The following is an 18,372-nucleotide window of genomic DNA, read 5'->3' as shown; positions in this document are numbered from 1 at the left end:
AGCAACAATGAGCTCGAGGTTTAACAACAAAAGTGAGCAGACAACATCTCTACCTTCCAAAAAGAAGCGACCGAGAGCCGAGTCCTAAAACCAGCTCCTAACTTCGTGCTTATCTTTGAGGGAAATTCGATATACGACCTTCAGTTTTTAAGGTAGTTTGTCACTTTATTGATCGTGTACTTTATTTAACTTTTGTTTATTTACATCTTCTTCAGTAACTTGAGGGGTGGTACTGTACTGTACTACTGGTATGTTGACAATGGCCAATGGTTGAAAACAAGTTGTTGTTGAGTCAATTTATGTTTATCCTATCCCGGGATGTATATGTTGTTATTATTGTTAAACTTGAGTTGAGTGGTTGAACTGTATTTTACTTTTGAACTTTGACAATGAAGAAGAAATATTGGATAACTTTACGTATGGCGCCACCACCTTTTCACTAATTTTTACAAAAAAGGATATTTTTTGAGGTAAATTAGATACTATATATATTATTTCATATCGAATGAAAAAGTGGTGCCGCCATACGGAAACTTTTCCATTATTATTATTAGAATTGGTTTGGTTGCAAAATAAATACTCCCTTGACCTTGTTGATTTTGCGCAATTATTATTATTGTGGTTTATTTATTAACTGCACTGCACTGGCGGCCAAGCAGGCCGAAAAAGTACATTTACCAGTAAAAATAGTTCGTTTAAAAAAAAATAAGGTCGAAAGGCACTGCTGTGCTGTGGTGGAGAGGAAAAAGGTGCCAGCTGATCAAGCAGCATGAGCAGTGTTCCCTTTTACTTTTTTAGTTGCGATAACGTAACCCTCCTCCTGACGGTTACGTTATCGCAACTACATTGTTTGTTCTCTTTCTTTTCCTTCCCAACCACAGTGCCTTTCGACCATTGTGGGAAATCAACTAATTTGCAATAGATCTCATAGTTGCGATAACATAACCCTCCTCTCGCCGCTTCGGGAGGAGGGTTACGTTATCGCAACTATTATAGATCTCACTGCAGATCATATAATATTTATTTAAGCAAAAGCATGACTGTAAAGGGAAATGCTGAATGTGTGTGGCAGACTTATATTATAGGTTATAACTTATAAGACAAGAAATGATTCAACCAAACTATATTTATGATTCTCTTTAAATTGAAATTGTTTCTCTGCAGCTCAAGTTCGTATCTCCCAAACCATCATCGAACAAAACACTCAGCTAAGAAGCTCAGTTATGCCTCGTCAAAGCAAGAAAACCAGTACTGCAGCAGCAAAAACATCAACGCAGAAAGGTAAATCAAGTATTTTGACCCGGTCGATTGTTTTAACCCTGTATATAGATATTATACAAAAACTAACAACAACATGTAAAAATTTCTTTTCAAAGGTGGGCGGGTTTGTGAGAAATCGCTGCAAACCAGGAGCAAATATGTAACGCTTCTCAGATTCATATTTTGGGGGGCATAAAAACTGATAGCTTTTTACATTTAAACACATTACTTCAAACTGGAACGTTTCTCAAGATGCTTAATACTATTGAAAGCTGCTGTGTAAGCTTCTAATCAAAACTGGTTATTGCCAAAAATTTCAAGAGTGATTAACAACTGTATACCTTCGCTTCAATAATAGGTACGTCAACTAAAAAGAAGACAAAGAAATCATCTGCTGATGTCGGTGAACTATTACAGAATCTGAGCTCAAGGCGTAACCCCTCATCAGGTGATGCCTCTCGTCATAGCTCATCAGATGAACAGACTGGGAAGCGGCAGGGAGGAAAAGGAAGTGCTTCCAGAGACAGAGCAAGTGATCCGACTAGAGGGAGACCACAAACCGCTGTCCGAGGCAGGGGTAGGGGTAGGAGAGGTGGCTCAGCTGAGGATAAATTGAGCACCGGCGCCCAGTTAGACAAGGGGAAGAGTGGACAAGCTGAGAAGGGTAAAGGAACCAAAAGAAGAAGCAAGGTAATTAAACTAGTACTGTTATTACCTTAAAGACACTGGACACTTTTGGTAATTGTCAAAGACCAGTCTTCTCACTTGGTGTATCTCAACATATGCATAAAATAACAAGTTGTGTGCCTTTAGATGGTTGATTTCGAGACCTCAAATTCTAAATCTGAAGTCTCGAAATCAAATTCGTTCCTAATTACTTCTTTCTCGAAAACTATGTCAATTGATCAATTCAGAGGGAGCCGTTTCTCACAATGTTTTATACCATCAACCTCTCCCAATTACTCGTCACCAAGTAAGGTTTTATGCAAGTAATTATTTTGAGTAATTACCAATAGTGTCCACTGCCTTTAGTTCTGAAATTATACGACCAGTTGGATGCTTCCATAGAGCTATATATATTGACTAGAGCGCTAACTTGCTCTACGTTTTGAAGCCACCCTGGGCGCAGACATGTTTGATGTTTTGCGTGAATTCGGAATTTTAAGAGAACACACATTGCCGCGATTATTTTACATTCTGCGTGTGCGTATACATACGCAACTGTCCACTCGCGTACGTCCGCGCTACGAAAACCGTAACTTCGACTTGATTGCCGTACTAAAAAAAAGTAAACGCGCCTTTTAATCATGACGCACATGACGCTCGCAGTTTGTGCGCTGATCAGCAGATTGTGCGTTCACATTTACTGCATTTTTTGCTTCGGTGGCACATAAAAAAGAACAAACGCACTATCATGCAAATAGCCGTACAATTGCCGTACAAAATTTCAAGCTTTTGTATTGGTTTGTACATAAACATGGATGCGCCCACACGGCTTCAAAACCTTAGTGCGTGTATAACGGGCTGTTAGTGCTCTAGTCAATATATATAGCTCTATGGATGCTTCACACATACAATATTCAGGCCTGATACTTTGTTGGTGTATTGGGTTAAACCTGGTTCATGTGTACTTCCTGGGAATACGAAGCAAATTTTGGTGACGCAATAATCAGCCTGCGCTGTTTTTCTAATTTGTGTCGCAAGAAAACTTGCTTCTCACGTAGCATTCAGAAGTATGAACTGGGCTTAAGGCAGTTTCCCTTTGGTAAAGGGCATCTCCCTACACTCTATATTTTCCGAGTCCTGCCAAAGAAAATCCACAGGCTAGTCATGTGGGATTCGAAGCCAAGACTTCTGATTTTTGTCAGTATTGTTTAAATGCAATAAGTACATGTAAGTATCTGTCATTTGCACTTAGGCTCGTTAGCTTAGGGCTAGGAAGATAGCAATAACATAGCTTTTATTGATTTCTAATCAACAGGGGCACTTCAGACGAAATGTTGTTTGCAGCATGCTTATTACCATTACCATTTGTACAAGTAGTCTTTCAGGTCACATTTTGTTGTGGTGTTACTACCAAAGTATGACCCTACTGTTCATGATATTTTACTCTCTTCAGGAAACTACCTCCAGACAAACTTCACCAAGCAAACGTACACATTCCTCGGGTAATTATAACTTAAAATATTTTGCTTAAAAATTTGTACTAATCCTGTAAGTTAAAAATGGTGACATTTAGCACCAATGGCTACAGAATGCCAGTCTCTGAAGTTGGCACCTGATTTTAAAGGCTCAGCTTGGCGCCTGGTGGATAAGTTGAGGCCCGGAATTTCATCGTTGAGAGGGCATGGTCATTTTAATTTTGAAATTTTTGAAACTCTATGAGGATATTGATGAGCCATATTGGCTTGAGATAAACTTTACTACTATTTTTATGTGTCGCAGGTCCTAGAGAACATTTTGATGATGATGACTTCCAGGAGCGTCAATTATCAGCCCAGAGTGTCTCCAGGTGGCAAACAATGACCAAGACGAGTCAAGAGTTCTTAAACCAGATTGCTGAAAGTGCCATCTTGTAAGTAGAGACAATTCTCTTGCCGCCTCAAAGTGTAGCATTTTGTCTTGTAATATTGTAACTGGCCATTTTTAAATATTAACGTTTAAAGTTTATGTGATGTCTTTTGTAATTGTTGATGTATTGAAGTTTATAACGAATCCAACCCGATTGTGGTTGCTAATAAAAATGATTCAAGATTATTCTCCTTATCGTGTGTCATGGCCAAGCAGTCAAGCAGCGGCAAAGCCAGGGCATTACGGTGGGGGAGAACTGTTGTTTTCTTGTGCTACTGGGGGCCACCATCCTCTTATTGCATTTTGTGGCCCCGGTAGTGATCCCCATTGCGATCATTCACTGCTTTTTGTTTATACAAAAACAATCTTAGTATACTTATTGCTAAGAGAATCCAGCGTTCCTTGAAGACTGTTGTTATGTACCAGTTGTTTGATTGATTTCAATTTTTTTTCACTAGGATTGTTCTTAACGAGACGAGTAGCTCAAGTCACAATGAAGTTCAAAACCATCTTAACAACTTGAAAAAAAGGTAATGTGATTAAATAAAAGATTTGGAACAATTGACACATACCAAGTAAGTTTTTATGTCCACTGCCTTGAATATTGTTGCTGTTATTGTGATCAATTTATCTGCATTCTTAAAAACTTAATAATGTTTTATTGTACAGCTCTTTGTGATGTCTCCGTGATGTCTGCGTGTATCACAACTTATATATAAAGTAACAAACCAGTGAAAATTTAGGCTCAAACGGTCATCGGAGTCGGGAGAAAATAACGGGAAAACCAACCCTTGTTTCCGCACGTTTTGCCGTGTCATGACATGTGTTTAAAATAAATATGTTATTCTCGATATTGAGAATTGATAATTGTTTTAATGTTTTCTCAAAAAGTGAAGCATTTCATGGAATAATATTTCAAGGGAAGTCTTTCACCATTACCTTCTCTAAACCCTGTAAGTTATTTGTAAATCTGTGAACTTTTAATTTTTGTATTGTTCAGAAAGTGTCCAATGGCTTTAACTTTGTAGAATCAATGTTGATTTGTTACTTGTAGACTGATAACAATGTTTGATTGCTCTATGGATAGCTAAACATGCAAATGAGTTGATATTTTGAATATTTTGTTTGATTTATATATATCTTTTGCTTTCTTTCAAGGGAAAGTTGATTCATCTGTTATAGATGCATCATGTTGATCGATTTATTATTCATGGTAGTTATAGACAGATTTTTTTAATGATCGAGTGTTATTTTGTGCTTACCAGCAAGAATATGTAATTTCTTCATAACTTTGCTTGTTTGTTAACACCATATATTCATCTTTACCCAGATTAATGACAAGCTGTGCGTCCTTAAAAGTGCCCACCAAGAGACAACCAAACTACAAGGATATGGAAGAACATACAGTACGTATAACTTCTTGGCTTCATCAAACTTTCCTTTTTTTAGGCCTACCATATTGTCAAAAAGCGTTATGTTAAACGTCCATTTAAAACATGGACACCGCTGTTACACGTCACTTAAACACACTAAGTGTTGACATTTACGCATCCAATGTATCCTTTCTAATAACAGACTTAAAGGCAGTGGACATTATTGGTAATTACTCTTAATAATTATCAGCCTAAAACCTTACTTGGTATCGAGTAATTGGGAGAGGTTGATAGTATAAAACATTGTAAGAAACGGCTCCCTCTGAAGTAACATAGTTTTCGAGAAAGAAGTAATTTTCCATGAATTTGATTTCGAGACCTCAGATTCAGAATTTGAGGTCTCGAAATCAAGCATCTGAAAGCACACAACTTCGTGTGACAAGGGTGTTTTTTCTTTCATTATTATCTCGCAACTTTGACAACCGAGCTCAAATTTCCACAAGTTTGTTATTTTATGCATATGTTGAGATACACAAAGTGAGAAGACTGGTCTTTGACAATTACCAATAGTGTCTAGTGTCTTTAAAAGTAAAACCTTGTTCATACTTCCTGCGAAAGCAAAGCAATTCTTGACGTCAATAGTGTCCAGTGTCTTTAACACTGTATTTTATTATTTACTACAGAGTACATTAGAAGCAGCTCTAGTGGATACTAGTAACCGAGTTGAGTGTCTGGACAAAGAAGTGCAATTACAAGAAGAGTAAGTCTCAAATAACTTGCTGTTTAAAGGCAGTGGACACTATTGGTATATACTATCAGCATAAAACCTCACTTGGTAACGAGTAATGGGGAGAGGTTGATAGTATAAAACAGAGAAAGAAGTAATTTTCCACGAATTTGATTTTGAGACCTCAAGTTTTAGAACTTGAGGTCTCAAAATCAACCATCTAAACGCACACAACTTCTTGTGACAAGGGTGTTTTTTTTCTTTCATTATTATCTTGCAACTTTGGCGACCAATTGAGCTCAAGTTTTCACAGGTTTTTTATTTCATGCATATGTTGAGATACACCAAGTGAGAAGACTGGTCTTTGACAATTACCAATAGTGTCCACTGTCTTTAATAGATACTTGGCTTGTAGTAACAGCATGTTTGTATCTACTTGCCAGATAGATTATGTCCTTTTGAGAACTTGTCTTGCTATTATTATGTTCTACTACCGTGGAGTAGATTTTTGGAATTCGTGAGACTTCTCAGTTCTGATTAGAATTGTCCTGCTTATTAACTACTACCTGGGCTGGGGGTAGAAAATCGGCCAGGAGTACTGCTTTAGCTTTAGTGGATCAAGTGGACTTCTCGTTGTAAACTTTACTACCGCTGAGTGAGTTCTTAAATTGGTCTCAACATTTCGACTAGCTTGCTTTAGTCGTCGTCAGGAGACTGAAGTGGGAGAGATGTGGGCCTATTTACTTGCTTGTTGTTATTCCCACACTTATTACAGTTAAGAAATCAGATTGTATTCAAATAATGCCAGGCTGACCACTGTTGGGTCATGATTAGATCCAGTCCTCTTTTAAACTGCAGATACTGTTTTTTTTTTTTTTTTATAGATCAATGGAACTGCAGGAAGAAGAGGTAGAGAAGTTGGAAGCTGCCCAGGCAAGCAGTGATAATAACCGAAAAGAATTTACTAAAAAGGTTAGAGCACATTGGCTTCAGTAACCCTAACTTCTTTTACCTTTATTTGTAACCAGCCAGAACCCTAACGCTAAATTTTACCCTAACCTTTAACAAGCCTAGTTCCATAGACCAAGCAACTGTTTGATTTCCCAACCCTAATCCTAACTCTAACCCTTAACCGCTTAGTCCCTTTTTTCATTGCTGACCATTTCAGAGATAAGAAACTGATAAGATTTGTTTGCCTGAATGAGAAAATCAAGCATTAAGCCCGGTTCATACTTCCTGCAAATGCGAATGCTTAGTGAATTTTGATGTTTCGGGGCTGTTTTTGCAGCGGATGTTTCGCAGAAATTGAGCTCAAGTTGACTGATGCGAACTATTCGTTGAAAATTTATGAAAAAACTTATTTCGCAAGAAGGATGAATGAGCTTTACGATCTTGTTTGGATAATAAGTAATAATTTTGTTGCCCGTGTGTTTGAACATTTGATATTTCATTCTTTTTTTTGTAATATAGACCGTATTGAATAACATCTTTGTTGTTATTAAAGTCGCCATCTTTTAGGGCAAACATTTTGTGCGTCTAAACGCGTAAATCAAAGAAACACGCAGCACTCATCATTCCTGGTTTGATTTCTACGGCACAAGCACGCACACACACACGCACACGGTCACAGAGGCCATGTTGTAGGGCAGATACGTGTATGTGAACGATGACATATTCAATTCGGTCTGTAGTAATATTTTGAATGACTATTTTTGTGAACTGTACATTTTGGCTTTTAGCCACTGTATTGCAGTGTTTTAATAAACCATGAATAATAATAATAATAATAATAATATTAATTAATTCTGTACATATTGATCTATCTCTTCAGCTCCATCCACTACTGCAGGGTGGGAAGGGCATCCTATGCATTTCGCATAATTTTTTTGTTTTGAATGTATCATCTGCTATTGCTTTTTGCCCTGCCTGGTTTCTTTGTCCAATGTTTTTAAAATGTGTGCAGTTCAATCTTGTTGATTATTGCTCTGAGTAAGTTTTACTTTTGTGTTCAAGTGCATTTAAATCAAACCATTTTTATATTAAGTTTGCAAAAGAATTGCTATTCAAATATAATACGTGTAGTCAGTAGTGTATTTTTATATGTTAATATTTTTATGTGCAAACCGAGGTAATGATTTTCATGCTGGCGTGATGAATAAATAATTTGATTGTATTGAATTTAATTTAAATGAATTCTATTATTTTACCTTTAATGTATGTTAATGTGGAGATCTGACTGCAGCTAGTTCAGAAACCGCCTCATTGTGTTTTTTTGTTTTCTCTCTAAATTCAGTTTGAGAATATCGGGAGCTCCTGTCAGCAGCAAGTTCTTGATTCCTTAAGGCATTGGAATCAGAGTCAGAGTGAAGGGGAAGCCATCATTACAGACTTCATAGATTCTATGTCTGCCATACATGCAGCTCTACCACCGTAATCAGGTTAGAAGCCACTCGCATAACTCTCAAACAAGTGTCATTTTCATTTAGCTTCCAAAGACTATAGAGGTCACAAGCGGCTTGTATCGGAAGGCTAGTGGCCACAAGCCACTTGTACCAACATGCTGTGGCCACAAGCCACTTGTACCAACATGCTGTGGCCACAAGCCGCCTGTACCAACATGCTGTGGCCACAAGCCACTTGTACCAACATGCTGTGGCCACAAGACGCCTGTACCATCCTGCTGTGGCCACAAGCTGCTGGGACCAGGATTAGTGGTCACAAGCCTGTTTTACCACAATGCCCTTAGTGCTTATGAGTGGAGTTACCAATAAGGCCCATATCGGCCACAAGCCGATTGTACAAAATGCCAGTAGCCACCACAAGGTGATTGTACTAAAAGGCCTATAGTTGCCACAAGCCTCTTGTACAAAATGCCAGTAGCCACCACAAGGTGATTGTACTAATAAAAGGCCTACAGTGGCCGCAAGCAGCCTCTTGTACAAAATGCTAATAGCCACCATAAGCCAATTGTACTAAAAAGCCGATAGTGGCCACAAGCTGACAGCAGCTGCATGCTGCGAGTGGTACAATTTCCCATGTTTCCCTAAGGTTACATACTATAGATAGTTTCTTGAGCAAAACAAACCAAAAATATTTTCCAGACAATTTTAGAGAAGGACAGTTGGAAAAAACATATTATTAGACTTCCCTGTGTATAAAATAATGGTCTCTATAGGATTAAAGCCATTCTTGTAAAATTTTATGTACAAACTTTTAGGTTTAATATTGTAATCATTTTTTTAATGGAAGATACTATTTTGTGAGTTTGAATTAATACTGTTATCAGCAAAGTACCAAACAAATATTTCATGTGTCGTTAATTTATTTAAATAGCAAACAAGACTAAATGTAAGTTCTAATAGAAAAAAAAAATATTGAACAGTTTTCCCTATGCAAATTGAACATTATAAACAAACCAAAACCAGTCTATTATTTCCAAACAACACGTTTTAAATCAATAAAGTACATTAACTATTACCAAAGCGCAATTTATATTTATAAATAACAAGTTAAAACATCTGTTGAAATATTCCTCACCAAATAAACTATTTTTAGAATCACTCGCTACACGTCACTCAATATTTCAGACGACTTACCGGAAATGGCTCTGACAAAAAAAGGATTACCAGTTATTGAATTGAAAAATCAATGATGCGAAACTGCTGTAAATTATTTGCATATTTACAGGCAAAGGACTAATAGTTTTAATGATTGAGGGAGCCAGCATGTCTCATTTACTATTGCAGTACTTCTGCTGGTATTTCTCATGTCCTGTTAAGGTTTAGGGGCCTTTCCCTTACTTTATTTTGTATGTTCAATTATCAGTCGCACTAGTGAACCCAATTTGTGAGTAATCTGCAACATTTTGCACTAATTTTACGTTTTTCCTCTGCAACAGTAGTAACTGGTGGTGCTACTTGTATGTACATGTACACGTAGTTGGTGCAGTCTGCAAAACTAGCATGTGTTTAAACCACATGGCAAAACTACATGTATATCATGGTTAAATAATAGACCGCTGCAAAAAGAGATTGTTTTCTGAATTGAATAATTGTTTTCAGTTTTACCTTGATTTAGAAACCTGATTTTGTTTTGGGTTTTAGTCATAAGTAAGCAAAATACAATGTTACGTACAAACGATTGTCCTCGCATCTATTAATATAGACACAATATTGACCGGCTTGCACTGATGGACCTTATAATTAAGGGATTTTTGTTTGTTTTTTAAAATCATAACGTCTAAAACTGAAATTCTCTTCTTGTTTGTCTCAAATTAGAGCATATCCAGATCACTAGTCAGGAAATCCGAAAGTGCTCGTTATTTCTACAAGGTATGCAGAGCTATGTTTGAAACATTAAGACCAATTTATTTACAAGGAATTGATTCCTGAAATGACTGGCCTAAATGTACACATCCTTTGATGGAGGGTTGGGGGGGGGGCAAAACAAAAAGAACTTTGAACACAAAGGTTTTCCTTTTTTTAGAAAGATTTTAATGAGCATGGAAGACAATGATAAATATACAAAAGGCACTTGAAGGGTGACTACCATCATGATCATGGCAGGCATGTTAATTCCTGGAATGGACCCTTTTCATGAAATATGTAAATTGCACAAAGCGCGTGCGCACTTACATTTTGTTGGCAAAAATGTCTGCTTAGTGCACAACTCTATGGCGTTTGCCAACCAATCTGTACGCATGCGCGAGTGTAATTAGCGTTTCATGAAAAGGGTCCATTATGAACTCTGGCCCAGTGACTGGGTGCGTGTGCACTACATGTACATGTAGTTGCACACCACAAACTGTTAATAGGACAGCCAGCACTCGCACGGTAACTGAGTTCATGAACAGCTAGCTACAGACTTGCAATGATCATGACAACAGTCCTCCTTTGAAGTTTTTTACTGTAGAAAATTTCAGCCCACAAAAATAAGTCTTCAGAACTGTATTACCTTTTCAAACCATAAAATATATTTACTCTGATTAATGAATTTATGCCCAAAAATAATTGAAGCACAATGCATGCAATCCCTATATTGCATGCTTGCATTGTGTATCTATCACTTAAAACCATGTACACTTAGAGGTAGGGTCATAGATTTGGTTTTGTCAATTTAATGCTGATTTATAGGCAAAACAATATAAAGAAATATATAATTAGAAGTCGCATGTGAATGTCAAAGTTTCTACCTGCTGATAAAACACCAAAAAGCTGTTACACTATTCACACAACTTCGGATTCGTCCGCGTTTAGCGCGGTGACAGCGGGTACCAACCGCATCTCTAGGCGCAGAATGCGCAAACACAATAACCCACTGAAAGCTGAAAAAAATAATTCATGCATGAATGTTTTCTTAGATTCAAATGTTTTTGGGTGGACTGAATATTATCCAAACCATATTTACATCCAAAGGTAATCCTTTCTCAAAATAGTTTAAATACATCAATAGCTGCATTGCCGCTCACCAAGTAAGTTTTAATGGACACTAATTTTTGGAGTATTTACATGTACCATACCAATTTATGAACCTACTGTAAGTCTTAAGAATTGCACACACATACTTTAAACAATTTTCTTTTCAAAAGCATTTGTTTTACCTGCTCAATTTGATAGAAAAATAGGTACACACATATTTGAGTTACAAGTTTGCTCATCTTTGTGCTGATTTGTGTTAAAGGCAGTGTACATTATTGGTAATTTCTCAAAATAATTAATAAGCATAAAACCTTAGTTGGTAACAAGTAATGGGGAGTTGTTGATAGTATGAAGTAACGCAGTTTTTTTTGTTTGATTTTGAGACCTCAGATTTAGAATTTGAGGTCTCGAAATCAAGCATCTGAAAGCACACAACTTCGTGTGACAAGGGTGTTTTTTTCTTTCATTATTATCTCGCAACTTTGACGACTGATTGAGCTCAAATTTTCACAGGTTTGTTATTTCATGCTTATGTTGAGACCAAGTTAGAAGACTGGTCGTAGACAATTACCAATAGTGTCCAGTGTCTTTAAAGAAGGGGCTCTAAAGTCAAGTTCAAGTTCATTTCCAATTGACATACATATACATTCCTTATGAAACCATTTTATCAATCTCTAACCTTAATTCAATTAAATTATTCTGGTTGTGAAGCCAAGGACACTCAGAAAAGCGAACTTAAGAACAGTGGAAAGAAGACAAGAAAGGAGGTTTCAGTTTTAACGAGGGAGGAAAACCCCAGAGAATTATTCCAGGAAAAACCCAGGCAGTCTGGTTGGGACTGAAAACCCAATCCACATAGAGGTAGAAGGTAAGGAAAGATAACCACTGCCCAAACCTTACTTTATGTTAATGTGGTGTCAAATGCCGAATTGATACCTTTCCAGTACAATTTCTTTTAACATCAAAACCATCTAATGGCGTCACATTTCATATTGATTGATCTGTACAATTTTTACAGTGTAGACTAGGCCCTATTCCTATATTTCCCCGATATTTAATCCCCCAAAATGATTGCATCACAGAATTTGACCTCGCCGCCCCTCTTTAAAAATGAAAGACTGCATTATCAAACACTAAGCTGATGATATATAATCTACTTAGAATAATTTTGCCACTGGCAATACACACCAATCATCCCGAGTATTATTATTATTATCTTTACACAACAACTTCATAATTTTAGGAAGTTGAAGTCTGTCCTTGCCCTATGATTACAGCATGGAGGTAGATCTATTTCTACCTCCATGGTTAAAGTGACATGTACATGGTACATGTAGCATGATTGTTTACGCAGATTGAAATTGATTGAGAATTGTGTGTATTGAAAAATCGCTTCAAAAAAAAAAATGTTTATACCGTCATTGCCCGTTACTGAACGAATGCCAACATTACTCCACTCTGGGCCCAATTTCAGAGCTGCTTTTAAAAGAAGCTAAGCAGGTTAGTAAAATTACCCTTAACAGGATAAGGTTACCAGCCAAACCACTATGTCACAAGTATAATTTGAGACTGGTTCTTGCTCGTTCCTGCTAAGCAGAACAATTTTTAGCAATATTTTCTACTAAAGCAACTCTATGAAGTCAGGCCCTGGCCAGCGATTGGTAATTCGAACCCTGCCTGGCCATCAGAAACAGCTCAAATGGTTCTAGTGTGAACTTTTTTAGTAAAGCGTTCAGACTATCCTTACTGGTTCTGTATAATACCTTTAACATTAGCAAACACACAATGTACACGTGTGTAATCTAATGTATTAATAAGTACAAATGCAAATGTTGAGATGTTGTTATTGTCAATATCCTTGAACTGATCACTCATCCAAAAAGCAAACAATTTTGTTTGTTTTGCATTTAGCCCTATGGAAGGAATGTGCAACAAGAATATTGACTAAAAAATTAAAGCATCTCGGGTTCTGTTTGAAAGAGATTTTAAAGCACAGGACAACCCATTGGTATCATGTATCAAAGACCAGCATACACTTTGTGTTACAACTCAGCATTCTTCCTTAAAGGCAGTGGACACTATTGGTAATTACTCAAACAAATTTTTGGCATAAAACCTTTCTTGGTGACAAGTAATGGGGAGAGGTTGATGGTTTAAAACATTGTTCCCATCCCATTAAATAAACTCATCTTCCTCATCATCTATCTGGTCCCACTAACAGTGGAACAGTGTCGTATCTAATGCTGGGTTTGAAGGGCACCGCGGCAACGTCCAGGGGGCATATGGAGGCAATGCCTCCGTGCAGTATCACGCCTGGAGTCACACCGAGTGATCCTTCTCACATTGTTCCCATTCAATAAACTCATCTTCTTCCTCATCATCTGGCCCCACTAACAGTGGAACAGTGTCGTATCTATGGGAGTATGCACCATTACTCCTCCCATGGCATCTGCCGTTGTAGTACTTCTTCATTTCCATGCTTCCTGTCAGAGGCGAGTCCTTTAAGTTTAAAGTCTTGATGTGCCGCAACTTCTTCTTTAGAAAATCTAGTAAATACAAAAACAGAACCCAAAAATAAAAATATTATACAAATGATAATAAACATTATTTATAAAACGCAAAAAAAAAACTCAACCTATTTCTATGTTTTTTATTTTTGATGAGCGATCGCCTATTAAAACATCCTTGCTGGATGACCACTTCAAGGTACAATGTAGGTGAGAGCTACAATGTACACTTTACTGATTCGGGCTCTCAAACTATGGAGCAAGGAACAGATCCACTGTCACCTAGGGAACATAGCCACCAACTCTTTGTGGCTCTCCATTTTGACTGGACGAGGAATGTTTTTACAAAACCAAAATTAGAGAAAAACTGCTACAAATTCATAAACCTTTGTTTTTTTGACAAGCACAAAGAGCCGATTTATCTCATTTTGCTTTATTAGTAAGTTTACTTTTATACCTAAAGCGAATGCAGTTTTAATAGCAGTTTTTGTTCGTCCTTGATAATGTACCTTTAAGATCGGTCTTCCTTTTCCGTTCTGGACTAGGGTGGCAGGTCACGTCAGAGATAGGATTAGACATGTGATTGCGTTTTTTCCAGAGACCAGTAAACAACACTGCAGCAGTGAGCAACAGCAAGACTGTTGTAAGGCTTCCCAGTGCCCAGTATGCATCAGTTGTCTGCAAGAGGGCTGAATCAAGTTCATTGTCCGACATTCGTTCCTGAATATCTTCAACTTGTGAACCTATGGATGTGTCGTTTGCGATCAGCAGCAGAGTGTTGTTTGTTGTCATGGGAACTGTCGTTTTGGAAGACTTTGGAACAGTGGAAGTTGTTGTTACTATAGGAGGGGGTTTCGTTTGAGGAGGTTGGGTGGTTGGTGGGTTTGGCTCTTGCTTTGATGAGGTTTGCTTTGGCGATATGGAAGTCTGTGGTACAACCTCTTGGTCTTCGGTTACTTCTGATGTGACTTGAACACTCGTTGTGGTTAAAGCCTTGGTACCAGACTGACTGGTACCCTGTTTCACCGGTGACACTGTTGTAACTTGGACGGAGCTATTCATAAGTGTTGTCATGTTATTTGGATCCTCTAGCTCCAATATTTTTTCAGGTACCTCAGGGTTTTGACCGGATACGGGAACAGTTGATTTCAATTTTGTATCAACTAACTTTGGAACTTCGCGATTTAACACTTTATCGGTTTTACCAGTGACTTTTAAGTCATTAGAACTAGTACTTGTAGCAGCCCGTTCTGATGTAGTTGACTTTTCTGTATGCGACTCAGTTGTAGTTCGTCCTGATTTGGTAACAGGAATACCAATGGGATTTTCTGCAGGAGGGATTTCTCTCCTAAGTCTTAGTCTGCTCTGTCCTATCCGAAGTTTCCGCGATTGAAAATTATTCCTAAAATTATCATCTTCGCTCCGACTGTCTAATAAAAAACGAATAATAGGCACTTTGGATTTGATTGTTTCAATCAGCTGACGGGTTTTAATCCAATAGTTTTTAAGGAAATTTCCTTCAATGGAAGTCTTTAAGTTGTGCTCACTGTTTTGAGAGGAAGATCTTGTGAAAGACAGTTTATGTACGGTCGCCTCTTGCGAGTTGGATAGAACTGGTCCAATAGGAGACGGTTTCATATTAGAGTCAGGGATGTGTTGAGAGTCTGTAGAATCCGAATTATCCGAACTATGGTCGAGTGTCGCAACCAGAGATTGGGAAGACACCATTACAAATCCAGATGCATCATGTTCCATCTAGAAAGGAAACAAGATAATCATTTAATGGATTTTAATTTGCATCGGGGTATTTAATTTTGGTTTTTACATGTACACACCGATGCGTGTCAGTCAGCACTGTCCTCAGTACTTTCCAGAAAAAAACAAAAACACACAGGCACACTTACTCATGTGTAGACCCAGTAACTGGGGTGCTGTACTCCTTTTTAGAAAATTTTGTCATTACCGTAATATCGGTCATACTAAGTACAACAAAATTTTGAAAAAAGTACGACTGATAATGACAACATTTAAAAAAAATAGTACACCGCCCCAGTTTAGTTATGAGCTGGGTCTAACTCGGTGGGATTATAATTGTTATACTTATTTAATATTGTATATTAACTAAATAAATGTTTGTAAAGATAACCCTTCCTACATGTCCTAGACGTGTCTAGCCAGCACATCAACTGGAATTCATAAAGAAACGCTACTTGTTACTTCCTCATCCATTTGATTTCACTGATTTGACATCGATAAATTGAACTCCATTGATTTGAATACATACGTACAAACTACTACAACAAGTACCTGGTTTGCAGTGTTGCATGTCGCTATACAAATGAACGACATGATTACTCTGAAATTCAGCCAGTTTTGGCCCCTTTCCATTCTAGAATACTAGTTGGTCATTCCAAGGAGAAAGGACAGCAAAAAATACACAATTTACTCGACGATTTAAACTTCATCGTTGGTGTTTTACACACGGGCTGACTACCTGCACTGTCCCCGAATTTGTTTGACTATTGTATGCTGCATGCTAACTGAAGCGCTGCATACACGTCCACCATCATCATACACACACACCACGTATGCAAACGTGTAAACGTAGTAAAGTACAGTAGTACTAGTATACAGTCCACGCACGTAAAAAGGTTTTGTTTATTTCAATAGGTGGCGCAATTTTAAATGTCATTCTCTCGCTCGCCGTCGGTGTACCTCACACTGCATGTATTTCATTCAGAAAAAAAAATTAAACAAAAATCAAGAAGTAGCCAGAAGGTTCCACTTCCTCGATGGTTCCATGGTTCCACAAAGCAGAAGAGTGAAGGCCAGATCCGGTTGATCCTCTTATTTGTATATGTGGACCCCGGTTTAAATCCTACGACAGATCCCTTTAATGTTAATTGGGCAGTTTCAGTTCCCCCTAAATAAAACTGAGTCCTCGCCTACTTGTCATTTTATGGTATGAAACAGCCGAAACAGCCTATATAATAAAACTTTTATGCAAGGAAGAGCAGGAACAAACTGCGTCTCTCTGTTCCAGATCTAGTTACCGAAGAATTGGCTCAGGAAAGTTTAGTTTAAACCTTTTTTTTGGGGGGGGGGCGGCGGCAGATGGTATTTTTAATTTTTGTGTGGGTTTGTTTCAGGGGATCGCAGCCTTTTTTCAACAGAATTTGGGGATCTTTGAGGGGGCGGTAGTGTTTAATTTAGGGGGTGGGGTTTATAGCATCATCATGGTTATAGTCATCATAATTCTAGAATTATGATAACTATATAACCATTATAACCATCGAGAATTCTCAATGGAACGGAAGATGATTTAGTGTGAATTAATTGTTGGAACAGGTCATGAGGACATTTCTTATGACTCCATACATAAAAATAATGAAAGAGTACACTTTAGCTAATCAAAAAGTGCTAAAATGCGTTGAATAATAAAGAAGCATATTATGCGCAATGATTGTGTGATGTTTTATTTCACTAGAGGGCGCTGTAAAAGACCATGAAATTCACGTGTCGATGTCATCATTTTCTGCATGAGTTAACAACTTTGTACATGCGCATCGTAATATAATGCGGGTGTGGGACACTGTAGTTTTGTATACATGAATTTTGTCCCGTAATCCCACCCAGCTTCACACTTTCGCTTCAGTTTTACTGTAAAAACAGAGTTTATTCCAGAGGTTACTCAAGTCCCCTTGGAATGCTTTTCAGTGTTGGTAAGTCTTGTTTATTCTTTATACCTCGTTTTTAATTTAAGATCAATTAAGAAGAAGAAAGCAACATGTTAAATAAAAACGAGAGGGAGTGTTGAAAATCAAAATTGTCATTATTGTCAACAAACAACTCCACCGTTTTCCTCAATGTTGTATCTTCCTCTTACTCTCGCGTCGTTGAGGCAGAAAATGACAACTGAGTGTTCATGAATGAATGGCGCCCATTTCTTTGCAATGCACCCGCTGTATGCAGAAACACAATTAGCTCATTGGGAATACATGTTAAATGTTAAAATATACGGATCGAAACTGCTGGGTGCTGCAAGATGTGTGTGTGGTCTACTCTGGATGGAGAAAAATGAGTAAATAATATTTATAAGGTATTTTAACATTTACTCCTCCGACCATGACCATGTTTCTCCATGTTTTAACCACCATGGGTGGGAGCTACCTCCATGTTTTATCTAAACCCTCCATCACACATCAGTTGCCAAATCGTGTACATTGTAAGCTGTTAATGTTATTAATGTTTTAAATACCATCCTATCCTAAATTAAAAAGTAATAATACTTGAAAGTAAACTATTTTGTCATTCTATTTCTAGAAAGAATACCATAACTAGATAGTTTTACAACAGCAATAAATTGTTGTCAGTCTGGTCAATACTACTACTAATCTACACTACTCTAGTACCACTACTAGTTATTTCTAAATGTGTCTCATTTTAAAGCAAAAAAAAAGGCCACCGACAAAACATTTCATTTTCAAATGATTGTTTTCAAAGTAAATTCCCACCAT

General features: G+C 37.5%; 3 protein-coding genes across 6 annotated transcripts in view; 2 read left to right on the top strand and 1 right to left on the bottom strand.

The window, feature by feature from the left end:
- The first annotated feature begins 24 nt into the window (after nt 1–24).
- On the top strand, nt 25–8,365 carry LOC117290479 (centromere protein Q-like). Its single transcript, XM_033771897.1, has 11 exons — nt 25–152; nt 1,165–1,281; nt 1,619–1,950; nt 3,380–3,428; nt 3,706–3,835; nt 4,290–4,361; nt 5,162–5,237; nt 5,888–5,964; nt 6,816–6,903; nt 7,763–7,828; nt 8,225–8,365. The coding sequence occupies exons 2-11, from the start codon at nt 1,224–1,226 to the stop codon at nt 8,363–8,365; spliced, it is 1,089 nt and encodes a 362-aa protein (XP_033627788.1). The 5' UTR covers nt 25–152; nt 1,165–1,223.
- Nucleotides 8,366–11,873: 3,508 nt separating this feature from the next.
- Nucleotides 11,874–16,401, bottom strand: LOC117290756. Of its 2 annotated transcripts, none has more exons than XM_033772301.1 (3): nt 16,157–16,401; nt 14,365–15,610; nt 11,874–13,894 (listed from the first exon to the last, which is right to left on the bottom strand). In XM_033772301.1, exons 1-3 carry the CDS (start codon nt 16,241–16,243, stop codon nt 13,668–13,670), a joined length of 1,560 nt encoding a protein of 519 aa, XP_033628192.1. In that variant the 5' UTR covers nt 16,244–16,401; the 3' UTR covers nt 11,874–13,667. The 2 variants fall into 2 exon arrangements, with proteins under 2 accessions (XP_033628192.1, XP_033628193.1); XM_033772302.1 differs by having other exon boundaries at nt 16,163–16,401.
- A 1,027-nt stretch (nt 16,402–17,428) lies between these two features.
- The window catches only part of LOC117290250 (calcium/calmodulin-dependent protein kinase kinase 1-like), a 57,967-nt gene continuing 57,023 nt past the window's right edge, over nt 17,429–18,372 (top strand). For 2 of the 3 annotated variants that reach the window (XM_033771545.1, XM_033771538.1), the window contains exon 1: nt 17,429–17,577. The gene's annotated coding sequence lies outside the window, so the exon portion shown is untranslated. Of the gene's footprint in view, nt 17,578–18,060; nt 18,081–18,372 lie in introns of those variants that run through there. The other variant, XM_033771543.1, reaches the window with a different exon arrangement.

Source organism: Asterias rubens, chromosome 5, assembly GCF_902459465.1.
Source record: "Asterias rubens chromosome 5, eAstRub1.3, whole genome shotgun sequence".
Classification (NCBI taxonomy): domain Eukaryota; kingdom Metazoa; phylum Echinodermata; class Asteroidea; order Forcipulatida; family Asteriidae; genus Asterias; species Asterias rubens.
Note: the sequence above shows the minus strand (reverse complement) of the source record. Positions and strands in the feature narration are given on the sequence as shown.

Excerpts from the sequence above, each read along its gene's own strand:
- LOC117290479 (XM_033771897.1), top strand. The coding sequence starts at position 1,224 with ATGCCTCGTCAAAGCAAGAAAACCAGTACTGCAGCAGCAAAAACATCA. Across the intron at positions 1,282-1,618 it reads AAAAACATCAACGCAGAAAG|GTACGTCAACTAAAAAGAAG; the intron begins GTAAATCAAGTA and ends CTTCAATAATAG. Across the intron at positions 7,829-8,224 it reads ATAATTTTTTTGTTTTGAAT|TTTGAGAATATCGGGAGCTC; the intron begins GTATCATCTGCT and ends CTCTAAATTCAG.
- LOC117290756 (XM_033772301.1), bottom strand. The coding sequence starts at position 16,243 with ATGGAAAGGGGCCAAAACTGGCTGAATTTCAGAGTAATCATGTCGTTC. Across the intron at positions 15,611-16,156 it reads ACACTGCAAACCAGGTACTT|ATGGAACATGATGCATCTGG; the intron begins GTTGTAGTAGTT and ends TTTCCTTTCTAG. Across the intron at positions 13,895-14,364 it reads AAGGAAGACCGATCTTAAAG|ATTTTCTAAAGAAGAAGTTG; the intron begins GTACATTATCAA and ends TGTATTTACTAG.